Here is a 20,815-nt window from a genome sequence, read left to right as displayed (position 1 = left end):
CATTGTCCATTTGTTAAAAGTAAGAATCAATGTGAACTAAAATAAACATTTTGAAAATGTATGAACCAAAAAGGAAGAAACCTAACATATTTAAGATCAAAATAGACATTTTTGAGAGTTGAACTAGAATCTTGAAAGTTCGATATAAACTTAGTAATTACTTTGATATCAATTGATCAATATATAGATAAGCTTGTGATTACTGTAATGATAGCTAATACCAAGTTCAATAATCATTAATGATTTATCACATAATCAAGTACAGACTAAATATATGTTTTAATCCCAAATGTTGGAGAACTTTTTCAATTTAGTCCCTATTAGTGTCTCATTGTTTTTGAATTTTGAAATTTCCTTGTCGGTAAACTTACATAACTTAATACTAAGTGTATTGGGAGAGATTTAGGAAAAGAAAAATCAAAATTTGTACCAATTTCTCGAGGAATTTAAAACTTTACTTCCTCTTAGATACTTTTTTATTTTAAATTTCTGCCAATTCACTAAATATTATGTCGTATAAGTTTATCATCAATCAATTTTAACATTTACCTATACGGTAAAGATAAAATTGAAAAATGTTGAAACATACGGGACTAAATTAAAACTTTTTAAACAATGGGCACTTAAAAAATCACTCAAACATGGGACCAAAAAGATATATTTAGCCTAAAATAAAACACATTTATTATCACCTATCAAGGTCAATAAGTGATTTGGGTAAATTATATTTATGGTCCATAAGAATTGAATTTAGTTTCTATTTGTTTGACGATATTTCAAAATGACACCTTTTTGTTTTTAGGTTTGGATTTAGTTTCTATTTGGTTCTTGAGGTTTGGGTTTAGATTCTATTATAGGACGATCGTTCAAGCTTTAAAAGTGTGACATTGTTGGACTCTGAGGTTTAAATTTCATTTCTATTTGGTCTTTAACGTTTGGATGTGATTTTTATATTTTTCTAGAAGGCATGATTTAGCTGCGAGGTGCAGCGGAATCATGCACTAGAAATAGATTTAGCGAATCTAGTTGATGACTTTTAATTAAAACATTTTCGAAAAACAAAGGGTATTGAATTCCTGACATTTCAAATGACAAAGGTATAGTAGATGGGTGGGCTTAACGAGATCTTCCCAACTATATCTCATCGATCTTCAACGAATCAGTGTATGAGAACTTTTTGGGAGAAAGAAAGGAAGAATACCCTCTTCCTTGGTGGCTACTAGGGAGTGCCGGAGGAGAGTTACATTAGCATGCCTTAGGGTTTGACTTCTTTTAGATGACAATGACATGATAGAGTACCTAAGCAAATTAGAGAAGGAGAAATGGTATTGTTGTTTAACTCAAAGACTTAGGTTGTTCTCTAGTAAGTTGAAGTTTCATTGGTATCATCAGTTTAGAGTACTTAATGTGTCTTCTCATGATGCGTGCAGTTGATTAGAAGATTACAGGATTAACAATTTTAATAGATTGTTATATATATATTATTAACATCCATGGAATCAATCATCAATGCATATAATTTTTGGCAAAAGAAAAAAAAACACTAAACAGCCAAATCCTAAAATTAATTAAATGAGGGCTTCGACAGATCGTTTAGTCTCATTCATCTTCGGCGCAAGAGCGCTCGATCAGTGAGCTATTACGCACTCTTTCAAGGGTGGCTGTTTCTAGGCAAACCACCTAACTGTCTCTGCACTCTTATCTCCTTTATCACCGAGCGATCATTTAGGGGTCTTAGCCGGTGATCCGAGCTGCTTCCCTTTCAACCCCATCCCAATTCTTGACTAATACAATAAAAAATTTGCAGAGATGGAGAATGATTTTGAGGCGGATATAGGGAGGAAGTATCCTCAGTCCCATCCCGCCTTGTTGATTGGATGACAAACAAAAATATAACTTTTTAATGATTATATTTTTCAAAATTAAAGTCTAATAAAGGTAAAAGTTATTAAGTTTATTTAGATTTAGGTAAATATTTGCAACACCCATACAAGTTATGATTTAATTTGAAGAAATTAAAAGTTTAAGGTACAATAACCGGCGAATTTTAGGAATAGTATGATTGGATCTTTATGCCAAGTTTTCCAAAATTGTTTCACTGTTTTTTTCAGGTAAAAAAATCTATAATTAAAATGAGTGAAAGGGTAATTTTTACCATTGAACTTGGTAAGAGGTATTAATTTTCTCTAGTTTCATCGACTTGGACAGTAATCTTGGAAGTAATTTGTTGTTAATCAATTTCTGATTTTTAATTTTAGACAGGGCATATTGGAACTGAAATTAAAAATTAGGCCAAACTTACTAGTTTGATAAATAAGAATTTTTGCCTACAAATCACGAGAGAGAATAAATAAAATTAATTGACATGCTTTTATAAATCAATAATATGAAATCAAATGTCCATCTTTTACTTTTTATTTAATTTTTTCTAACCAGTCCTGGAGTACGACCATCCTTTTTCGCATCATCTATGTTAAAATTTGACATTGTACACTTGTACTATCATCAAATACGAACATATTGCATTTTTGGACATAACATTAAAAGTTAAGTGACTCGTTAGAAAACACACTAGTTTAATGATCAAACTTATAATTTTCCCAAAATCAAAATAAAAAAATTAAATTTTAATCAAAATAAAATTAAAATGTCTATTTGATATATTTAGCAACTTGGGTGGGATCCAAAATGATTTAGGGCGACAAACGCTCATTACCCACAAATATTAACTAATAAAATTTAACTTTAAAAGCTATATATCATACTAAAAATAAAACCAAAATTGAGTATAAAAAGTGAGGATCGATCAGGGAGGAAGGCAGAGGCAAGGATTAGCCAACCAATAAAAAAACAAAAACGATTAGAGTTTTTGAGGAAGAGTAGTTGTGTATGTGCAAATAGACACAAAGGGAAGTTTCATTTCCATCCATTTACGCTTTCCTTTTGTGTCTATTTGCACATACACAAAGGGTCAAGATGGTTTTATCGATCTTGTTATGTATGACGATGCTATGTGGTCCTTCCCTTTCAGGGGCTACTTCTCCTAAGAACATATTCATCCTCGCCGGTCAGAGCAACATGGCTGGTCGAGGTGGGGTTGAGAAAGATCGATCAGGCAACCTTGTGTGGGATGGATATGTCCCACCCGAGGCTCAACCCGACCCATCCATCCTTCGATTGAACCCTGAGCGCCAATGGGAGGTAGCACGAGAGCCTGTCCATGAGGGAATCGACATAAACAAGACAGTTGGAGTTGGTTCAGCAATTGCATTTGCTCACCAGCTACAGGCCAAAGGCGGGTCAAAGGTCGGTTGTGTGGGCTTAGTTCCTTGTGCTAGAGGTGGCACTCTAATCGAACAATGGGTAAAAAACCCTAGCAATACTAGTGCGACTTTTTACAAGAATTTCATAGAACGAATCCAAGCATCAGATCGAGAAGGTGGGGTGGTGCGTGGTCTTTTCTGGTTACAAGGGGAAAGTGATGCGGCCAGTAGGGACACTGCTAGTAGATACAGAAACAACCTGAAGAAGTTCTTTACCGACATTCGCAATGATATCAAGCCTCGATTTTTACCCATCATTGTTGTAAAAATAGCTGGCTACGACACGTTTATGGAGCATGATACTCATGATTTGCCAGCAGTAAGGGCAGCAGAAGATGCAGTTCAACGAGAGCTACCGAACATTGTGACCATCGACGCCTTGAAATTAGTGAACACTATCACCGGGGAAGGCTTTAACTTGGATCGTGGTCATTATAATGTCAAGACTGAGATTGCTTTGGGCAAATGGTTGGCTGACACCTACCTCTCTCACTATGGCCAATTGCTCTGATCCTATTGGTTTTCTATCTTTAATATCTCTTTAACAATTTTATATTATCTATATAAAAATCATCCTTACACCCTCTTTCATACCTCTCATCTCTATTTCATCAACATAATTAATATTTCTTGTCAATTCAATAAATAAAACAATCAAATAACTAACCTAACTAATATTTCTGGTCAATTCAATAAATAAAACAATCAAATAACTATTATTATAACTAAAGTATATTAATATAACTTTTAATACAATATTTTTTCATTAAAAGAAAAAATCTCTCTCTAATTCAATAGTTCTTCCCTACCCTTTCCCCCTTTTCTCCTACCAGCTTTTCTTATTCAATTTTAATTTTAATTTTTTTGAAGTCATGTACTTGAGACTCTACAAATTTGTTATAATTATCCTCACTTACCAAATTTCCTGTCTATGAAAAAGCATATACCATTAATTAATTACTTATGCTATCAACTTAAGTATAATTCAATTGGTTAAGATATATATACTCGGTTGAAAAAAATGTTATGCTTTCTTTTTATAATAATAAACTACTTTAAAATATAACTTTCAGTTTTAGAGGATAAAAATAGACATTATTCGAAATCCAGAAACAGCTGCAAAATATGATATATTCATAATGTCTAAATTATTAAATGATTTTAATTTATTGAAGTAAGATATTTTTCTAATTATGGAGAGAAGTTGAGGTTTAAAATATTGTTGGCACCCAAAAAATTAGATATTTTCAGAATTAAAAAGACATGTTTTAATCTTATAAACTAAATATTTAAATTTAAAAAAAATGCAAGATAGGATTGAAACAATATACGAAGATAAACAATAAAAGGTCTATGTTTCTAAACTTTTAAAGTATTGTCCATTTAATATGATTTTTAAAAATTTTACAACTTTTAATTAGCCAATATAGAATTAACTTACCTTAATTAATAAGGAAAATTAATGAAAATTTTGAATTTTTTAGCCTATAGAATTAACATATATTTCATTCCATTGTAAAATGAATTACTTTCTCCTCATTGATTATTTTTTATTCTAATATAATTCTCTAAATAAAATTGAACGATTGTATTAGAAATTCAATGTAGAAGTTGCAGTAAAGATAATTCAGCTACATGAAAAAAAGTAGGAGAAATTTGAGATTTTCTAGATCGAGTTGTATCGTTGTTTACCAATGTTTTCCCACAACCAATATTTATACATACATAATTTTTTACCCAAAGAAAAAAAAATTAAAAATCCAAATCCCAAAATTAGTTAAATGAAGAAATTTTTCCAAAAGGAACTGACCTTGAAATTTCATCCACAAGGCAATCCCCATCTCGATTCTTTGACTAATCCAACGAGGAATTTTGCAAGGAAGAATGATTTTGAGAGCAGAGACGGGAATGACACTTTGGATCACATATGAGAGTTTTTTTTTTTTTTTTTGTGATTTTATTTTTCAAATGAAAGTCTAATAAAGGCAAAAATGGTTAAACTTATTGAGATTTAGGTAAATATTGCAACATTTATACAAGTTTATGATTTAATTTCATGAAATTAAAAGTTTAAGGTACAATATAACTAACTTGTAAAAGCTTCTGTTTCAAATTTTTAATTTTTTTTTCGAGTTCTTTTATTAAAATGGGTTTAACGAAAGTTTTTTTTTTCGGGAGAACCAAAAGGAAGTTCAACTTCTATTCCCCGAATTGTTAAAAAACAAAAATCATTTTTTGTCCTTTCTTTTTTATTAAATCTTTATTCGGGGATTGTAACCTAAATGTGTGTCACGGTTTCAGACGAAAAGGAAATAACATCTTTATTTGAATACCGCCGGTTAACGAGTTTTTTGGAAATTCTTTTTACGAGTGGTACGATTGTATTTTTACTCCAAGTTTTTGAAAATTGTTTCATTATTTTTTCCTAGTAAAAAATTCTATAATTAAAATTAGTGAAAATGTAATTTTTACCAAGTTCATGGTAAGAAGTATTAATTTTTACCTCAAACATGAATAAGTGTGATAATTTTTACTTTTTGATAATCTTTTATTTGAATAATTTTCTTGGAAAAAAAACTCATTTTTCCATGAACTTAGGAAGGCATATTAATTTTTACCCTAACTTTCAGTTTGATCTACTTCTTTAGTTTCCTTCTTGTTTGATTCTAATTTTCATATCAGGTTGAACCATCATCTCTTCTAGAGAGTTGATGAATTCTATTTGTTTTCATAAATAAATGTTTTTTAGTTTATTCTTTTGAATTATCATGTGAGTCGAGAGACCTACAAGACCTAAAGAATTTGTTGTTAATAAGTTTCTAATTTTTAATTTTAGATAGGAATATTGGAATTGCAATTAAAAATTAGGTCAAACTTGCAAGTCGGATGAATTAGATTTTTTGACTACAAATCATGAAAGAATAGATAAAATTAATTCACCGTGATTTTAGAAATCAATAAGGTGAAATCAAATCGTTAAAGGTCTTTTAACATTTGTTTTTATCTTTATCTTTTTACCCCTTGCGATATTGCAAGTTGCGAAAAAAGTGATTAGAAAAACATATTAGTTTAGTGATCAACTTATAATTTTACCCATTTCTATTTTTAAAAAAAAATATAATTTAACCAAAATAAAATAAAATTTCTTTCTTAGTTTTTTATTTTTTATTTAGTATTATATATAAATAACAAATGGGGTGAGATCTAACATGATTTAGGCCGACAAACACTCACTCACCACAAATATTAACCAATAAAATTTAACTTTAAAAGCTATATCATACTAAAAATAGAACCAAAATTGCATATAAAAAGTGAGGATCATAGTGGAGAAAGGCAGAGGCAAGGATTAGCCAACCAAAAAAAAAGATTAGAGTTTCTGAGGAAGAGTAGTTGTGTTTGTGCAAATAGACACAAGGGAAAGTTTACATTTTTTTACATTAGTAAAAGTCATTTCCATTCATTTACACTTTCCTTCTGTGTTTATTTGCACAGACACAAAAGGTCAAATGACTTTATTGAGACTATCGATCTTGTTATGTATGATTCTATGTGGCCCTTCCCTTTCAGGGGCTACTTCTCCTAAGAACATATTCATCCTCGCCGGTCAGAGCAACATGGCTGGTCGAGGTGGGGTTGAGAAAGATCGATCAGGCAACCTTGTATGGGATGGATATGTCCCACCCGAGGCTCAACCCGACCCATCCATCCTTCGATTGAACCCTGAGCGTCAATGGGAGGTAGCACGAGAGCCTGTCCATGAGGGAATCGACATAAACAAGACAGTTGGAGTTGGTTCAGCAATTGCATTTGCTCACCAGCTACAGGCCAAAGGCGGGTCAAAGGTCGGTTCTGTGGGCTTAGTTCCTTGTGCTAGAGGTGGCACTCTAATCGAACAATGGGTAAAAAACCCTAGCAATACTAGTGCGACTTTTTACAAGAATTTCATTGAACGAATTCAAGCATCGGATCGAGAAGGTGGGGTGGTGCGTGCTCTTTTTTGGTTGCAAGGGGAAAGTGATGCGGCCAGCAGAGACACTGCTAGTAGATACAAAAACAACCTGAAGAAATTCTTCACCGACATTCGCAATGATATCAAGCCTCGATTTTTACCCATCATTGTTGTAAAAATAGCTGGCTACGACACGTTTATGGAGCATGATACCCATGATTTGCCAGCAGTAAGGGCAGCAGAAGATGCAGTTCAACGAGAGCTACCGAACATTGTGACTATCGACGCCTTGAAATTGGTGAACACTGTCACCGGGGAAGGCTTTAACTCGGATCGTGGTCATTATAATTTCAAGACTGAGATTGCTTTGGGCAAATGGTTGGCTGACACCTACCTCTCCCACTATGGCCAATTACTCTAATCCTATTAGTTTTCTATCATTAATATCTTTTAACATTTTTATATTATCTATATAAAAATAATCCTTACACCCTCTTTCATACCTCTCATCTCTATTTTATCTCAACATAATAAATATTTCAGGCCAATTCAATAAATAAAACAATCAAATAACTAGTAATATCATTCAAGTATATAAATATAACTTCTAGTACAATATTTTTTCATTAAAGGGAAAAAAGTAAATCTATTCTTTCCTATATTTTGTGGTGTTACTTCATATATATATATATTCTCTAATTATCCAATTCTAATTTTAATTTTTTGAAGTCGTATGCTTAGACTCTACAAGTTTGTTATAATGTCTCACTTACAAAATCTACTCGAAAAATCATATCGTATTAATTAATAATTTATACCACCTATCAATGAAATATATTCGATCAAAAAATTATAGGTTCAAATTCTCACACCCAATATGTTATTTAAAAAAATTTTATGCTTGCTTTTGTAATAATAAACTACTTTAAAGGATAGCTTTCAATTTTAGAGGATAAATAATATAGACATTAATACATTCTTCAAAACCCAAAAACAGTTGCAAAATATGATATTCCTAATGCCTGAGTTATAAATGACTTTAATTTGTTGAAGTAAGGTATTTATTAATTAGGGAGAAAAATTTTGAGATTTATAGGCACCCGAAAAATTAGATATTTCATAATTAAAAAGATATGTTTTAATCTTATAAACTAAATATTTAAATTTAAAAAATGCAAGATATTATTGAAATAAAAGGTATATGTTTATAAACTTTTAAAGTAATGTTTATTTAATTCTTATACTTTAAAAGTTCTGAATAGATTCTTAAGAATTAAATTGTGTTAATTAGTATGAAGAAATAACTTGTATTCGAGAGACAGTTAAAAATTGAGATATTTATAGGATCATAGGTAGGTTACAAGAGCCCACAATTTTTTAGTATAATATGTGACACTTTGTTCGGCTTCAGAGAGTGGGGAACCCAGTCCTATCCCAATGTCGTTGTTCGAGGTTGACGCAAGTCAACTTTGTCGTAATTGGTGGATTCATATGTCTTCATCCTTTTTGCTTTCTTCCCCTTGTTTATTTGTGAAAGCTAGGCTTCCTGGTGGTATGAAAGAAAGATTCACGCAAGAAAAGTGATTACAACAATCTCCCTTTCTCGAACATAACATATACCATAGGAGAAGACATTTGATTCTAAGACTTTTGAGTACCGGGAGATCTTTACATTTTTAAAAAGAATAAAATGAGAAGAAGAATAGGGAAGAAGATGCAAGAATTCCGGTCTTCGAGGCCTTGCTACCTTGTCTTTGTCCTTTGGGTTCTTGGGGACTGAATCTCCTCCTTATCCTACTGAGAGCTTCTCTTTCTTTCTCCTTCAAGCACTTGAGTGCCTCTTCAAAGCTCCAAGTGTGAATTCGTTGGATCACATATGAGAATATTTTTTTTTAGTGATTTTATTTTTCAAATCAAAGTTTAATAAAGGTGAAAATTGCGAAACTTATTGAGATTTAGGTAAATATTGTAATATTTATGTAAGTTTATGATTTAATTTCATGAAATTAAAAGTTTAAGGAACAATGTAACTAACTTGTCAATTTTAGGAGTAGTACGATCGTATTTTTGCGCCAAGTTTTCCAAAATTGTTTCACTATTTTTTCCTGGTCCAAAATTCTATAATTAAAATTAGTGAAAATGTAATTTTTACCAAGTTCATGGTAAGAAGTATTAATTTTTACTAGTTTTATCGATTTTAACAGTCATCTTGGACAATTGCAGCAATGTTTACCTAATGTTTACCTAAAATTTGAATAAGTATTGTAATTTTTACCTTTTATAATCTTTTGTTTGAATAATTTTCTTGGGAACAAAACTCAATTTTTATTAACTTATCAAGGTATAATAATTTTTACCCTAACTTTCAATTTGATCTACTTCTTTAGTTTCCTTCTTGTTTGATTCTAATTTTCATATCAGGTTGAACAAATCCTATTTGTTTTCATAATTAAATGCTTTTGATTTCTAGTTTATTCTTTTATTCATGATGGTTTGAATTATTATGTTCCTAATGCTTATTTACTACTGTAGAAAAGTTCATTTAGGCTTAGATTATGAGGAGAGGAGAATTTAGATTATATATTAATAATTCAATATAGAGATTTCGTTAGGTCGAGAGACCTACCAAATCTTACGAGGCACATAAAGAATATGTTTTTAATAAGTTTATAATTTTTAATTTTAAATAGGGATATTGGAATTGAAATAAAAATTAGGTCAAACTTGCCAGTTGGATAAATTAGAATTTTTGACTAGAAATCATAAGAGAATAAATAAAATTAATTGATAATCTGTGAAATCAAATCTTTAAAAAGTCTTTTAACTTATTTTTTAATGTTGTTACCTAGTCGAATGACAGCTATTTTTTCATCATCTATGTTAAAACTTAACATTCTACCCTTGCAGTATTGCAAGCGACGAAGATTGTTTTATTTGACATAACATTAAAAGTCAAGTGACTCGTTAGAAAAACACACTAGTTTTATTGATCAAACTTATAATTTTATCCTTTACCAAATTTTTTTAAAAAAAATTATAATTTAACCAAAATAAAAATAAATTTTCTTTTGAGTTTTTTTTTTCTTTTTTTAGTAACCGGGTGGAATCTAAAATGACTTAGGCCGACAAACACTCACTACCTACGAATATTAACCAATAAAATTTAACTTTAAAAGCTATATCATACTAAAAATAGAACCAAAATTGCATATAAAAAGTGAGGATCATAATGGAGAAAGGCAGAGGCAAGGATTAGCCAACCAACAAAAAAAAAAAAAAGATTAGAGTTTCGGACGAAGAGTAGTTGTGTCTGTGCAAATAGACACAAGGGAAAGTTTACATTTTTTTACGTAAGTAAAAGTCATTTCCATTCGTTTACACTTTCCTTCTGTGTTTATTTGCACAGACACAAAGGGTCAAATGGCTTTATTGAGACTATCGATCTTGTTATGTATGATTCTATGTGGCCCTTCCCTTTCAGGGGCTACTTCTCCTAAGAACATATTCATCCTCGCCGGTCAGAGCAACATGGCTGGTCGAGGTGGGGTTGAGAAAGATCGATCAGGCAACCTTGTGTGGGATGGGTATGTCCCACCCGAGGCTCAACCTGATCCATCCATCCTTCGATTGAACCCTGAGCGTCAATGGGAGGTAGCACGAGAGCCTGTCCACGAGGGAATTGACATAAACAAGACAGTTGGAGTTGGTTCAGCAATTGCATTTGCTCACCAGCTGCAGGCCAAAGGCGGGTCAAAGGTCGGTTCTGTAGGTTTAGTTCCTTGTGCTAGAGGTGGCACTCTGATCGAACAATGGGTAAAGAACCCTAGCAATACTAGTGCAACTTTTTACAAGAATTTCATTGAACGAATCCAAGCATCAGATCGAGAAGGTGGGGTGGTGCGTGCTCTTTTCTGGTTACAAGGGGAAAGTGATGCGGCCAGCAGGGACACTGCTAGTAGATACAAAAACAACCTGAAGAAGTTCTTCACCGACATTCGCAATGATATCAAGCCTCGATTTTTACCCATCATTGTTATAAAAATAGCCGGCTACGACACGTTTATAGAGCATGATACTCATGATTTGCCAACAGTAAGGGCAGCAGAAGATGCAGTTCAACGAGAGCTACTGAACATTGTGACCATTGACGCCTTGAAATTAGTGAACACTATCACCGGGGAAGGCTTTAACTTGGATCGTGGTCATTATAATGTCAAGACCGAGATTGCTTTGGGCAAATGGTTGGCTGACACCTACCTCTCTCACTATGGCCAATTGCTCTGATCCGATTGGTTTTCTATCTTTAATATCTTTTAACATTTTTATATTATCTATAAAAAAAATAATCTTTACACCCTCTTTCATACCTCTCTCATCTCTATTTCATCTCAACGTAATGAAAACTCGTATATAAATATAACTTTTAGTACAATATTTGTTCACTAAAAAGAAAAAAATATATAGTGTTCGGATTCTACAACATTTAGTGCCAAAAAATATATAAAAATTACTACCATACGGTAGTTTAAAAACTATTTTTTTAATCTAATATACTATATTTAGAGTCATTCGGTTCAATTTGACTAATTTTTTATTTTGATCGATTTTGTTGGATAGTTTGACTCTTTTGGTAATGTATAGACTTTCTAACTCAATAGTTATTCCCTCCCCTCCTTCCCTCCTACCAAGTTTTCTTATCCAATTTTAGTTTTAATTTTTAGAATTCATATACTTAGTCTCTACAAGGTTGTCATAATATCATCACTTACAAAATCTATAGTCTTTCATTTGAAAGTAAGCATGACACTAATAAATAACTTAGAAATGCTGAAACATTCACAATGTCATGTACTTATTGACAACATAAATCAATTAGTTCAAATATATATATCCTTGATCAAATATTCAAATTCTCACACCGGTATTGTTAAAAAAAAGTCATGCTTCCTTTTGTAATAATAAATCTACTTTCTTTCAATTTTAGAGGATAAATAGCAAATAATACAATCAAAGCAAAAAGAACTATAAAATATGATCTATTCACCGTGCTATAATTATAAATGACTTTAATTTGTTGAAGTATGATATTTATCCAATGACAGAGAAAAATGGTTTATATTTAAAATATTATTAGCACCCAAAAAATTAGATATTTTATAATGGAAAAGATATGTTTTAGTGTAATAAACGAAATATGTAAATTTGAAGTTAGCTCAATTCATTAAGGCACCTATCAATTACGTGCATTTTACTTGGCGGGTGAATATTTTGGATTTGGGGAAGAATTTCAAAGGGATATTCTTTCCCACATCAATGCTTTGGTTAACATGCCGTGTGGTAAGTTGAAACAAAATGCATTATTTATTTATTCATTGCGGTTTTATTTTTTTAATAAGGTGGTATTTTATTTTTAAAAGAATTATGCCATGTGATAAGTTTATCACATTTTTTAGTTGTTTTTTTTTTCTTTTTTTTTAGAAAAAAATGCACTGGATTTTTTTTTTAATACAGTGCATTAAAATACATTGGAAGTTGAAACAAAGAAAAAGATTGTATTATTTTTCTCAATCTACCACTTATTTGATAAATTTAAGTTTGAAACTTGATAGTCCAAAGTCTAAAAGGGTAAAAGATCAAAATTGATATTTGCCCTCCTTAAATTTGCAAGTAGCCTCTTCACCGTCCACGTGTACATCTCCTCATTTGATTTAGGGAGCGGAATCAAGGCGACTGAAACTGATAGAAAATTAACCATCGAGAATCGGAAGAGGAAGCACAGCGAGGCAGAGAAATGGCGTCGGTGGTGCGAGGGGTTCTGAAGTCGATCAAAGACAAAGGGATCGGCAATTTCTGGAGAGAGCTGAAGGAAGAAGGCTACTTGTATAATTTTCTTCTCTGTTATTCTTTTTCGATTCATGGTTTCTGTGAAATCTGAGGGTTTTTTACTTGATTAGAGTAGTCGAATTCGAATTCGCGTTCTAATTCGTGCCCTTTATTTCTTTTATGCTTAGTTAATGTAATGTGGCAAGGATTCTCTTTGGGTTCTGGAAAAGGCTGTTTTGATGTTCAATGATCATGAGTGTTTCTTTCCCAGTTTGAATGTTTCGGTCACGAAAAGCAGCGTAAAAATGTTACACGTCTCAGATTATGTGCTGTCCCCATAGTCTTAGAGTGTGCTATTTTGGATTGTTTTTGCAGATTTGTATTTGTGTAGATATGGAATGTGCTGGGTTAAAGGGAATTCGGAAATGATACATGCAAATTCACCTTTGATGACCTTCAATTTGTGGTGTTGCCTAAATTTTTTCCATTTTACGCCAACCATCAGCGGTTGATCTGGTTTACCTAAAAAAGTTGATATACCTGTGAAACTCAAATTGTACCTTTCAGCTGCGTGAACTGGCGTTTTTCATTTAGTACTTCTTCAATTTTAGATATGTGAGTACAGGCATGAGGATTTTTGGTTGTTTAAAGAGGTCTTCGTAAATGGAAGTTTGATTTTTTGCTTTCCTCGAAGAATTTGATTCACGGTTGAATGATGTGCTCAAAATACTTGGTCTGAGTACGTGCTGTCCTTGTTAATCAATCATTGGTTGTACTTTTTTGTTCATTTTGTAAAATGGGATATTGTATCCATCTTTTACCCTATATTAGAATTTGAACTCTGCTCATCTTTTTTCGTTTTAATCTTGCAGGAAATGCCTTGGCGATGGAAACCTATTGTAAGTTAAATTTGCTAGTACAATATTAGGAGCTTTCCTATACTTTGATTTATTCGTAACACCCCCCGCCCCTGCACACGCACGCACGCACGTATAAACACAAGTGGCCGTGCACATAGAAAAATAGTGGGCTTTCCTTGACATGTTGTTTGTGCTAGCATGAGAGGTCTACTTTGTACCTAGTAAGTATTGTTGATAGGGAATGTCTTAGAATCTATGATAAGGATTATGGCTCATGATGAGAACTTGAATGTTCTATGATTGGCTTAGTTTTGATATTCTGAGTAATAATAACAAGGACTTAACAAATTACAGGTTCAAGGTAGCCCTTTTTTTTATAAGCACCACTAAGATTTAATTTCTTTTTTTTGGCATGAAATAGGAACTTTTCATTGATCAGTGAGAAGTTACAATATCCTAGAAAGAGCTCATTTTTAGAGCATTGCATTACAAAGATGTCTTCAAAAATATTATATTCTCAAGTTAATGCATATATCCCCGACCAAAAAGTCGTGGGTTTGAATATCCAACCCCACATTGTGGAACTCAAAAAATATGTATTAAAAAATGTTATAGAGTTATTAAATGACTGCACCCAAAGAAGATACAATGATATTATAAGGATAACATCCAAAGTCATTAGATGAAGTTTACCTGCACCATGATGTTGCAAAAATTTTAATCAACACAAATCCATTTTCCCAAGAAGGCTGTTTGTCTTCAAAGACCCGTTGCTTTCTTTCCACCAGAATAATGCACAATGTTGCTTTGACCATGTTAATTCATAACAATTATCCTCGACTTTTCAACCTATGACTACATAACAGAGTGAAAGTATTGCTTTTAGTCCTGCTTTTTCAATTTTCACATAAAAAGCACCAACTCGTGCACAAATTAGTGGCATCTTTTTCATAAAATTTCAGCTGAAATTAAGTCCTTTCTGAGACACTAACCAGACCAAAATATTAACATTTCTAGGCCTTTTATACTTCCGCATTGCATCAACGAGATATTTAGGTAGAGGACCCTTGTCAATTCTGTAAACAAAGATTTAACTGAAAAGCCTACTGCATCCAGTGCTCAAATTCTTTTATCTTCACTTCTAATGACAAAAACTCCCTCAACTAATTGTAGAAAAGCAAAAAAATCTTCCACTTCCTCATCCCTAAGATTTCTTCTTGTCAAAAACTCTCCATGAGCTTGATTACTTGAATTTTCCCCAGAATTAAAAAACTAAAACATTATGCAATTTTATCAATTGATGGAATGAGAACGGAACTTAAGGCAGAACTTTTAGAAACTATTATAAAGGAGCAGCGTATCTGGTACCAGAAATGTAAATACAGTGGCTGAACTAGGGGGAGAATACACAAGTTTCTTTCACCGATGGGCTTCTAGCGTAGGAACTTTATTTCCTCTTTAGAGATAGAGGGTGGGAGGAACCTAATTTCAGAAGGGGACATAGTCAAGGAAATAGTGAAGTACTTCCCCAATCTGTATGCTGATGCAAAAGAACCACGTTTTACTCTTGACTACCTAAGTTGGTCCCCCATGTGAACGAACTGGAGTGAAAATCTTGAAATTTCTTTTCAGGAAGTGGAAATTTATAAGGTCATTGCTGATTTGGATTGTTTGAAGCCTCCCGGACAGGATGGTATGGCCAGTGAGTTTATGAAAAAAGCTTGGAACATTTTGAAGTCTGATTTGGTAGGGGTGTAAGATTGTTTTGAAAACAGAATTACAAACAACTGCATTAACAAGACCTATATTTGCCTTATTCCAAATAAAGGTAGAGCCACTAAGGTTAGTGATTTTGGATCTATTAGCCTAGTTACGTCTCTCTACAAAATCATCGTCAAGGTGCTTGCTGAGAGAATGAAATAGGTGCTGCCCCTTATTATAGATAATGCCCAAGTTGCGTTTGTTGAAGGTCGTCAAATCCTAGGTGCTATTTAGTGGCTGCAGAGGCTGTGGGTGACTTGAAGAATAAGAAAAGGAAAGGCTATCTACCAAGAGAATTTATAAGGAGACGCACCAAAAGAATCTGAACCGATCCCTTCAATCTTGGTGGAAGACTGCATAAACATCATCAGAGAGTGGAAAAAACTGAAATTTTTTGCAAAAAACTCCATCCATCAAACGATTGAACTTCAATAATATTTAAACTCTCGGCTCATCTTCTAGACCCAAAGCTTTGTATTTTGCAAAAATTTTAATGTAACCATCACCTAACTCCTTCCATTCGTATTGCAGCTCCAACTTTCTTCTAACCCAAGCCTTTTCGCAAGAAAGCACTTCCTTTTGCAATCTTACCAATTCCAGATTTAGAGGCTCAATCCATCTTTATAAGGCAATGTAAGAATTGGAAGGCTATCTCATTGAAGAGTCTGAGGAAGAAGGGGAGGTCGTCTCTATTGACAAGAACTCTAAAGAAAAAGCTCCCAAGAAATTTGCGGTTTAGCTTGAGCCTTTTCTTGAAAGGAGCTGCTATATCTCTAATTCTGAACGAAACAGCCTCAGAGGTGGATTCGATAGCTTCTGTTACTTGGTTGCAGAACAGAAGTCTTACCCTTTGCCTATCTTGGTTTTCCCCTTGGTGGTAATCAGAGAACAGTGTCTTTTTGGGATCCTTTTATTGACAAATTCAAACTCAAGCTAGACAAATAGGGAAGCCTTGAAAGTAGATAGATTCTTGCTCAATCCGTTCTCAAATAGTCTTTCAATATATTACTTTTCTTTGTTTTTTTTGATATCCTTGAGTGTCTGGGCTAGCTTGCGCGCACCTCGACTAATCTCATGAGACAACTGCCTGACCTTACTATATTTGGTTGCCAAGGTAACTAGTAGGATATTAAATCTTAGGTAGGTGGTTACCATGGTTTGAACCCATTCTCTCTAAGCCATTTGCTATTTACATTGGTCCTTATTGATCACTAGGCCACACTCTGATGATTATATTACTTTTCTTTGTTGAAAGCCCTTTGTAAGGTTATCAATTCCTTGGAAAAGATTGTAAGAGACTTTATGTCGAATGGAGGCACATATTGGCACACTAGTAACTTGGTCAAATGAGGACTTCCCTTCCTATTTGTCACGGGGAATGGGAGTGGGCTCCTTTGAACTCGGAAATACAACATTAGTTATAAAATGGTTTTGGAGGTTTGCGAACCAAATGCCCATTTGGAGGGCATCCCACTCCGTTTATCAATGCCTACCTCATCTTATTCCACTCCCTCTATTTATTACCAATAACTTGACTAAGGGTCCGTTTGGTAACGTTATCATTTCTTGTTTTTTCTTTTTTACTAAAGAAAAACATAATTGTATTCGGTAACCATTCATTGTTATTATTATTATTTTTCTTTTAAAAAGTGAGGTAACCATTAAATTTTAAATTCAAATAGTAAAAATTTTAAATATTCAAAATTTTGTATGTTGTTATTACTTTTTAATATTTATTATGCATTTTATAAGTTAAGAATGATTAGACAATTTTTTTTTATTAATGTTATGTAAAAAATTGGGAACAGGAACCCAAAACAAAAAGCTTGATTTCGTTGTTTTCGAAATTTCTGTACCATTAAAAATGAGGAATAAGAAATAATAGTTGCCAAATGCTTAGGTTTCTCGACAAAATTGGAAACAAGAAACAAGAAACAGGAACGTTACCAACCAAGCTCTAATATACCCTTACTAACCTACTAATATTCCTAGTTCTATCCTAATAGCATTTCTATCCATGCCTTGAGGTGCTAAAAAGTGCATTCTCAACCTATTAATCCATGTGTTAGTTTTTTCCTTGATTCAGATGATCTGTGCAATTTTTTTAATGGTTTTCATGATTATTTTGGAATATCCATCAACAATATAGCCATGAAGCCGTTATTTTTGGCATTTATGTTGACATTAATAATTTTTTTGGTCTCATTTAGACATTGAATAATTCCGTTTCCTTGCAAATTATGCATTTTATTGGTTTAGAACAGAAATCTTTATCATCTCGAATTAATAGCAACCTTTATCATCTCGAATTAATAGCAACCTTTATCATCTCTTATTTTGCTTATTCAGGCAAACCAAAATCCATAACATTGGTGCAACACTTGTGGGTATTGATAAATTTGGTAATAAATATTACCAGAGGGTTGATGAACAGACTCAATATGGTATTTTTTTTTTCCGTATAATTATGTTTAGTATGAGTTTCATATAATTTATATACAGAGACATACCAATCATTGCTTAAGAAATATTAATCCGAATGATGTATAATTCATAGTCAACATATACAATAGTTGGTTAAGAAACTTACCATATTATCCTCATCTTTGTCTGGTAGATTAAGTTGCATATATGTTTTAAACAAATTATAATTAAGAATTTTTACTCTTCCTTTTAAAAACTTTTCCATCATATTTAATATTGTTAAAATAATACGCATGTCAATTCAAACAGATTGATTATATTTCTTGTTACAAAGTGATGCAGTAGTTCTACATTTCCTTGCATTGCTCGCTTTACTAGTTTCCCAATTCCTGCTAATGATATCTCGCTGTTAAGAAATTCTACAAAAGCTTACTGGAGCAAAATTTTTTTCCTTTGGAAGTAAATGAAAGGAACTCACATATGTAGGATGACGCATTTATATCTTGTTTACCAATTTCACACATTTTCTTGTTCCATGTTCACCAAAGAGTTTGTGAACATTATTTGAACTCTTAATAACTCTTAAATATTTTTGTAATTATTAGTTCTCTACCCTTTTCTTTTATGTTTGGGGAAATCTGAGCCAGTGAATCTGACATTTCTGTAGGAAGACACAGGTGGGTTGAATATGCAGAAAAGGGTCGATATAATGCTTCTCAGGTACCACCCGAATGGCATGGTTGGCTCCACCATGTAACTGATCACACAGGAGACGAGGTAAGTCCCCCTACCAAGGTTCCAATGATTTTGAAAGTTCCAATTTGATTCCTGTTTGGTTTTAATTTGGTCCCTGTGGTTCTAAAAGTTCTAATTTGATTCCATGGTTTGTTTAGACCTCTGAACTATAGTGATCCATTTTGAACTTTTAAAACCATGAGATCAAATTGAAACTAAGTCTAAACCATATGGATCAAATCGAATCTTCTATATGATGATGAAATTGAAAATCGGCCCAAGTCCTATGGGTCAAATCTGTAATTGACCAGAATAATAATAAATAATAATAATAATAAAAGGAAAAACGTTATCACCTTGGCATGTGGTGATTAATAAGAAAAATATTTTGCAGCTTCTGATGTTGAAACCTAGTAGATATGGAATAGAGCACAGGGAGAATTTCTCTGGGGAAGGTGACGAATTTATCTACCACTCCAAGGGACATGCCCTTAATCCTGGACAGAGAGATTGGACTCGATACCAGTCGTGGCAACCAACCAAGTCCAAGTAATTTGTCTTTCTCCCCTTCTCCTCCTTGGGATATTTGGTTGTCTTGTTTCTGAATAAGCCACTTGTTACCTACGCAACCTCTGAGTTCTTTTCAATATGTTCACTACATAACACACATGACGAGGAATTTTCTGCATCAGTTTCTGATTTTCAAATTTTAGCAAATTCATTGTTGCGGCCATCTCTGCCAATCTCTTTTCTTCAATGCAATTATTTGGTTGGTTGTCGGGAATATTATTAGAATATTAAGGGCATATTGGTAATTAGATTAGTATCTGTTTTGGGGAGTGTGGAGAGGATCAAGGTATAATAATACTACATTGGTTTAGTTAGTGTAGGTTCGAGAGTGCCTAGGAGAGGGAAGGTCTAAGTACGTTGATTTTTTTTTTTTTCGAGTCATCGTAGTTCTTTATCTTTTATATTTTAATATTATTTCAGTTCTTTTGTTTTTTTTTTCCTATCAAAATAGTACTAGAGTACAATTTTTGTTATGGAGTTGGGGGATGTAAAGAAGAATTTGCGTGAAGTGCAGGATTAATAAGCTTTTGCGCGTAGAGACTATTGACGAGATGCTAAAATGAGCTCGTTGTCGAAGATCTCCACGAGTACCCTAATAAGAAATCTCTATCTCAGAATGTCTAGGACCTCAAAACTTTGCTTAGTTCCACCATCACTAATTATCATATAAACACCCAATGAATTTAAAAGGAAAAAAAAATGAATTAAACACGTTTGTGTTTATGTTTGAGGACACTTGTTTGGATAATTATCTCATGAGAAAGCCGACAAGTCTTTAGAAGCCAATTGGAATCACTTTAATTAATGTTCCAAATATTGAATCATAACACTGTTCGACAAATGTAGTTGTTTGAAAGTATTAAAATTTAAAAAAACAAAAAAACAAAAAAAAGGTAGTTTGAAACTTCTGACTTTAACCACCTAGCTGAAGACGACCTATAAAGTTGCTACTTTTTCATATTTATTCTATTTTAATTCTTATATTTAGAAAAATAAGCAACTTTGCTATCTAAATTTCATAAAAATTACTTTGTCTTTGCCATTAAATTTCTGCAAATTTTATATATTTTAAATACTCAAACTGATTAAGGCATATCTCTTTTCAGAAGATTGCGAGTTCATCATACTCTATGTTATACTAAAAAAAAAAGTCTTAATAAAGGAATAAATTTTTATCAATTAGACTATTATGAATAATTATAGTTAAATTATAAACTTAATCCTTGAACTTTTAACATTGAACCATCACATTAAAAATGTCTAAATATGAAAAGATTGAATATAAAAAGCTTTGTTAATTTATTTCTAAAACTTAACTATAAAATTTATGGACAATTTCAAAGTTTTGGAATTTCAATAGTGTACAA

General features: G+C 32.5%; 2 protein-coding genes and 2 pseudogenes across 2 annotated transcripts; all 4 read left to right on the top strand.

The window, feature by feature from the left end:
- The first annotated feature begins 2,824 nt into the window (after positions 1-2,824).
- LOC111023049 (putative carbohydrate esterase At4g34215) lies at positions 2,825-3,916 on the top strand. The gene has a single exon (XM_022300388.2). It carries the CDS (start codon positions 2,977-2,979, stop codon positions 3,832-3,834), a length of 858 nt encoding a protein of 285 aa, XP_022156080.2. The 5' UTR covers positions 2,825-2,976; the 3' UTR covers positions 3,835-3,916.
- A 2,751-nt stretch (positions 3,917-6,667) lies between these two features.
- Positions 6,668-7,777, top strand: LOC111025047 (putative carbohydrate esterase At4g34215 pseudogene; annotated as a pseudogene).
- Positions 7,778-10,519: 2,742 nt separating this feature from the next.
- LOC111025037 (putative carbohydrate esterase At4g34215 pseudogene) lies at positions 10,520-11,639 on the top strand (annotated as a pseudogene).
- Positions 11,640-12,975: 1,336 nt separating this feature from the next.
- Positions 12,976-19,611, top strand: LOC111026004 (NADH:ubiquinone oxidoreductase, 17.2kDa subunit). The gene is made up of 5 exons (XM_022303968.2): positions 12,976-13,155; positions 13,971-13,997; positions 18,069-18,163; positions 18,811-18,920; positions 19,273-19,611. Exons 1-5 carry the CDS (start codon positions 13,067-13,069, stop codon positions 19,429-19,431), a joined length of 480 nt encoding a protein of 159 aa, XP_022159660.1. The 5' UTR covers positions 12,976-13,066; the 3' UTR covers positions 19,432-19,611.
- The last annotated feature ends 1,204 nt before the right edge of the window (positions 19,612-20,815 follow it).

This window comes from Momordica charantia, assembly GCF_013281855.1.
Source record: "Momordica charantia cultivar OHB3-1 chromosome 6 unlocalized genomic scaffold, Mcharantia_2.0 BLBB01000006.1, whole genome shotgun sequence".
NCBI classification, from domain to species: Eukaryota; Viridiplantae; Streptophyta; class Magnoliopsida; order Cucurbitales; family Cucurbitaceae; genus Momordica; species Momordica charantia.
Note: the sequence above shows the minus strand (reverse complement) of the source record. Positions and strands in the feature narration are given on the sequence as shown.

Excerpts from the sequence above, each read along its gene's own strand:
- LOC111026004 (XM_022303968.2), top strand. The coding sequence starts at position 13,067 with ATGGCGTCGGTGGTGCGAGGGGTTCTGAAGTCGATCAAAGACAAAGGG. Across the intron at positions 13,998-18,068 it reads CTTGGCGATGGAAACCTATT|GCAAACCAAAATCCATAACA; the intron begins GTAAGTTAAATT and ends TTGCTTATTCAG. Across the intron at positions 18,921-19,272 it reads CTGATCACACAGGAGACGAG|CTTCTGATGTTGAAACCTAG; the intron begins GTAAGTCCCCCT and ends AATATTTTGCAG.
- LOC111023049 (XM_022300388.2), top strand. The coding sequence starts at position 2,977 with ATGGTTTTATCGATCTTGTTATGTATGACGATGCTATGTGGTCCTTCC.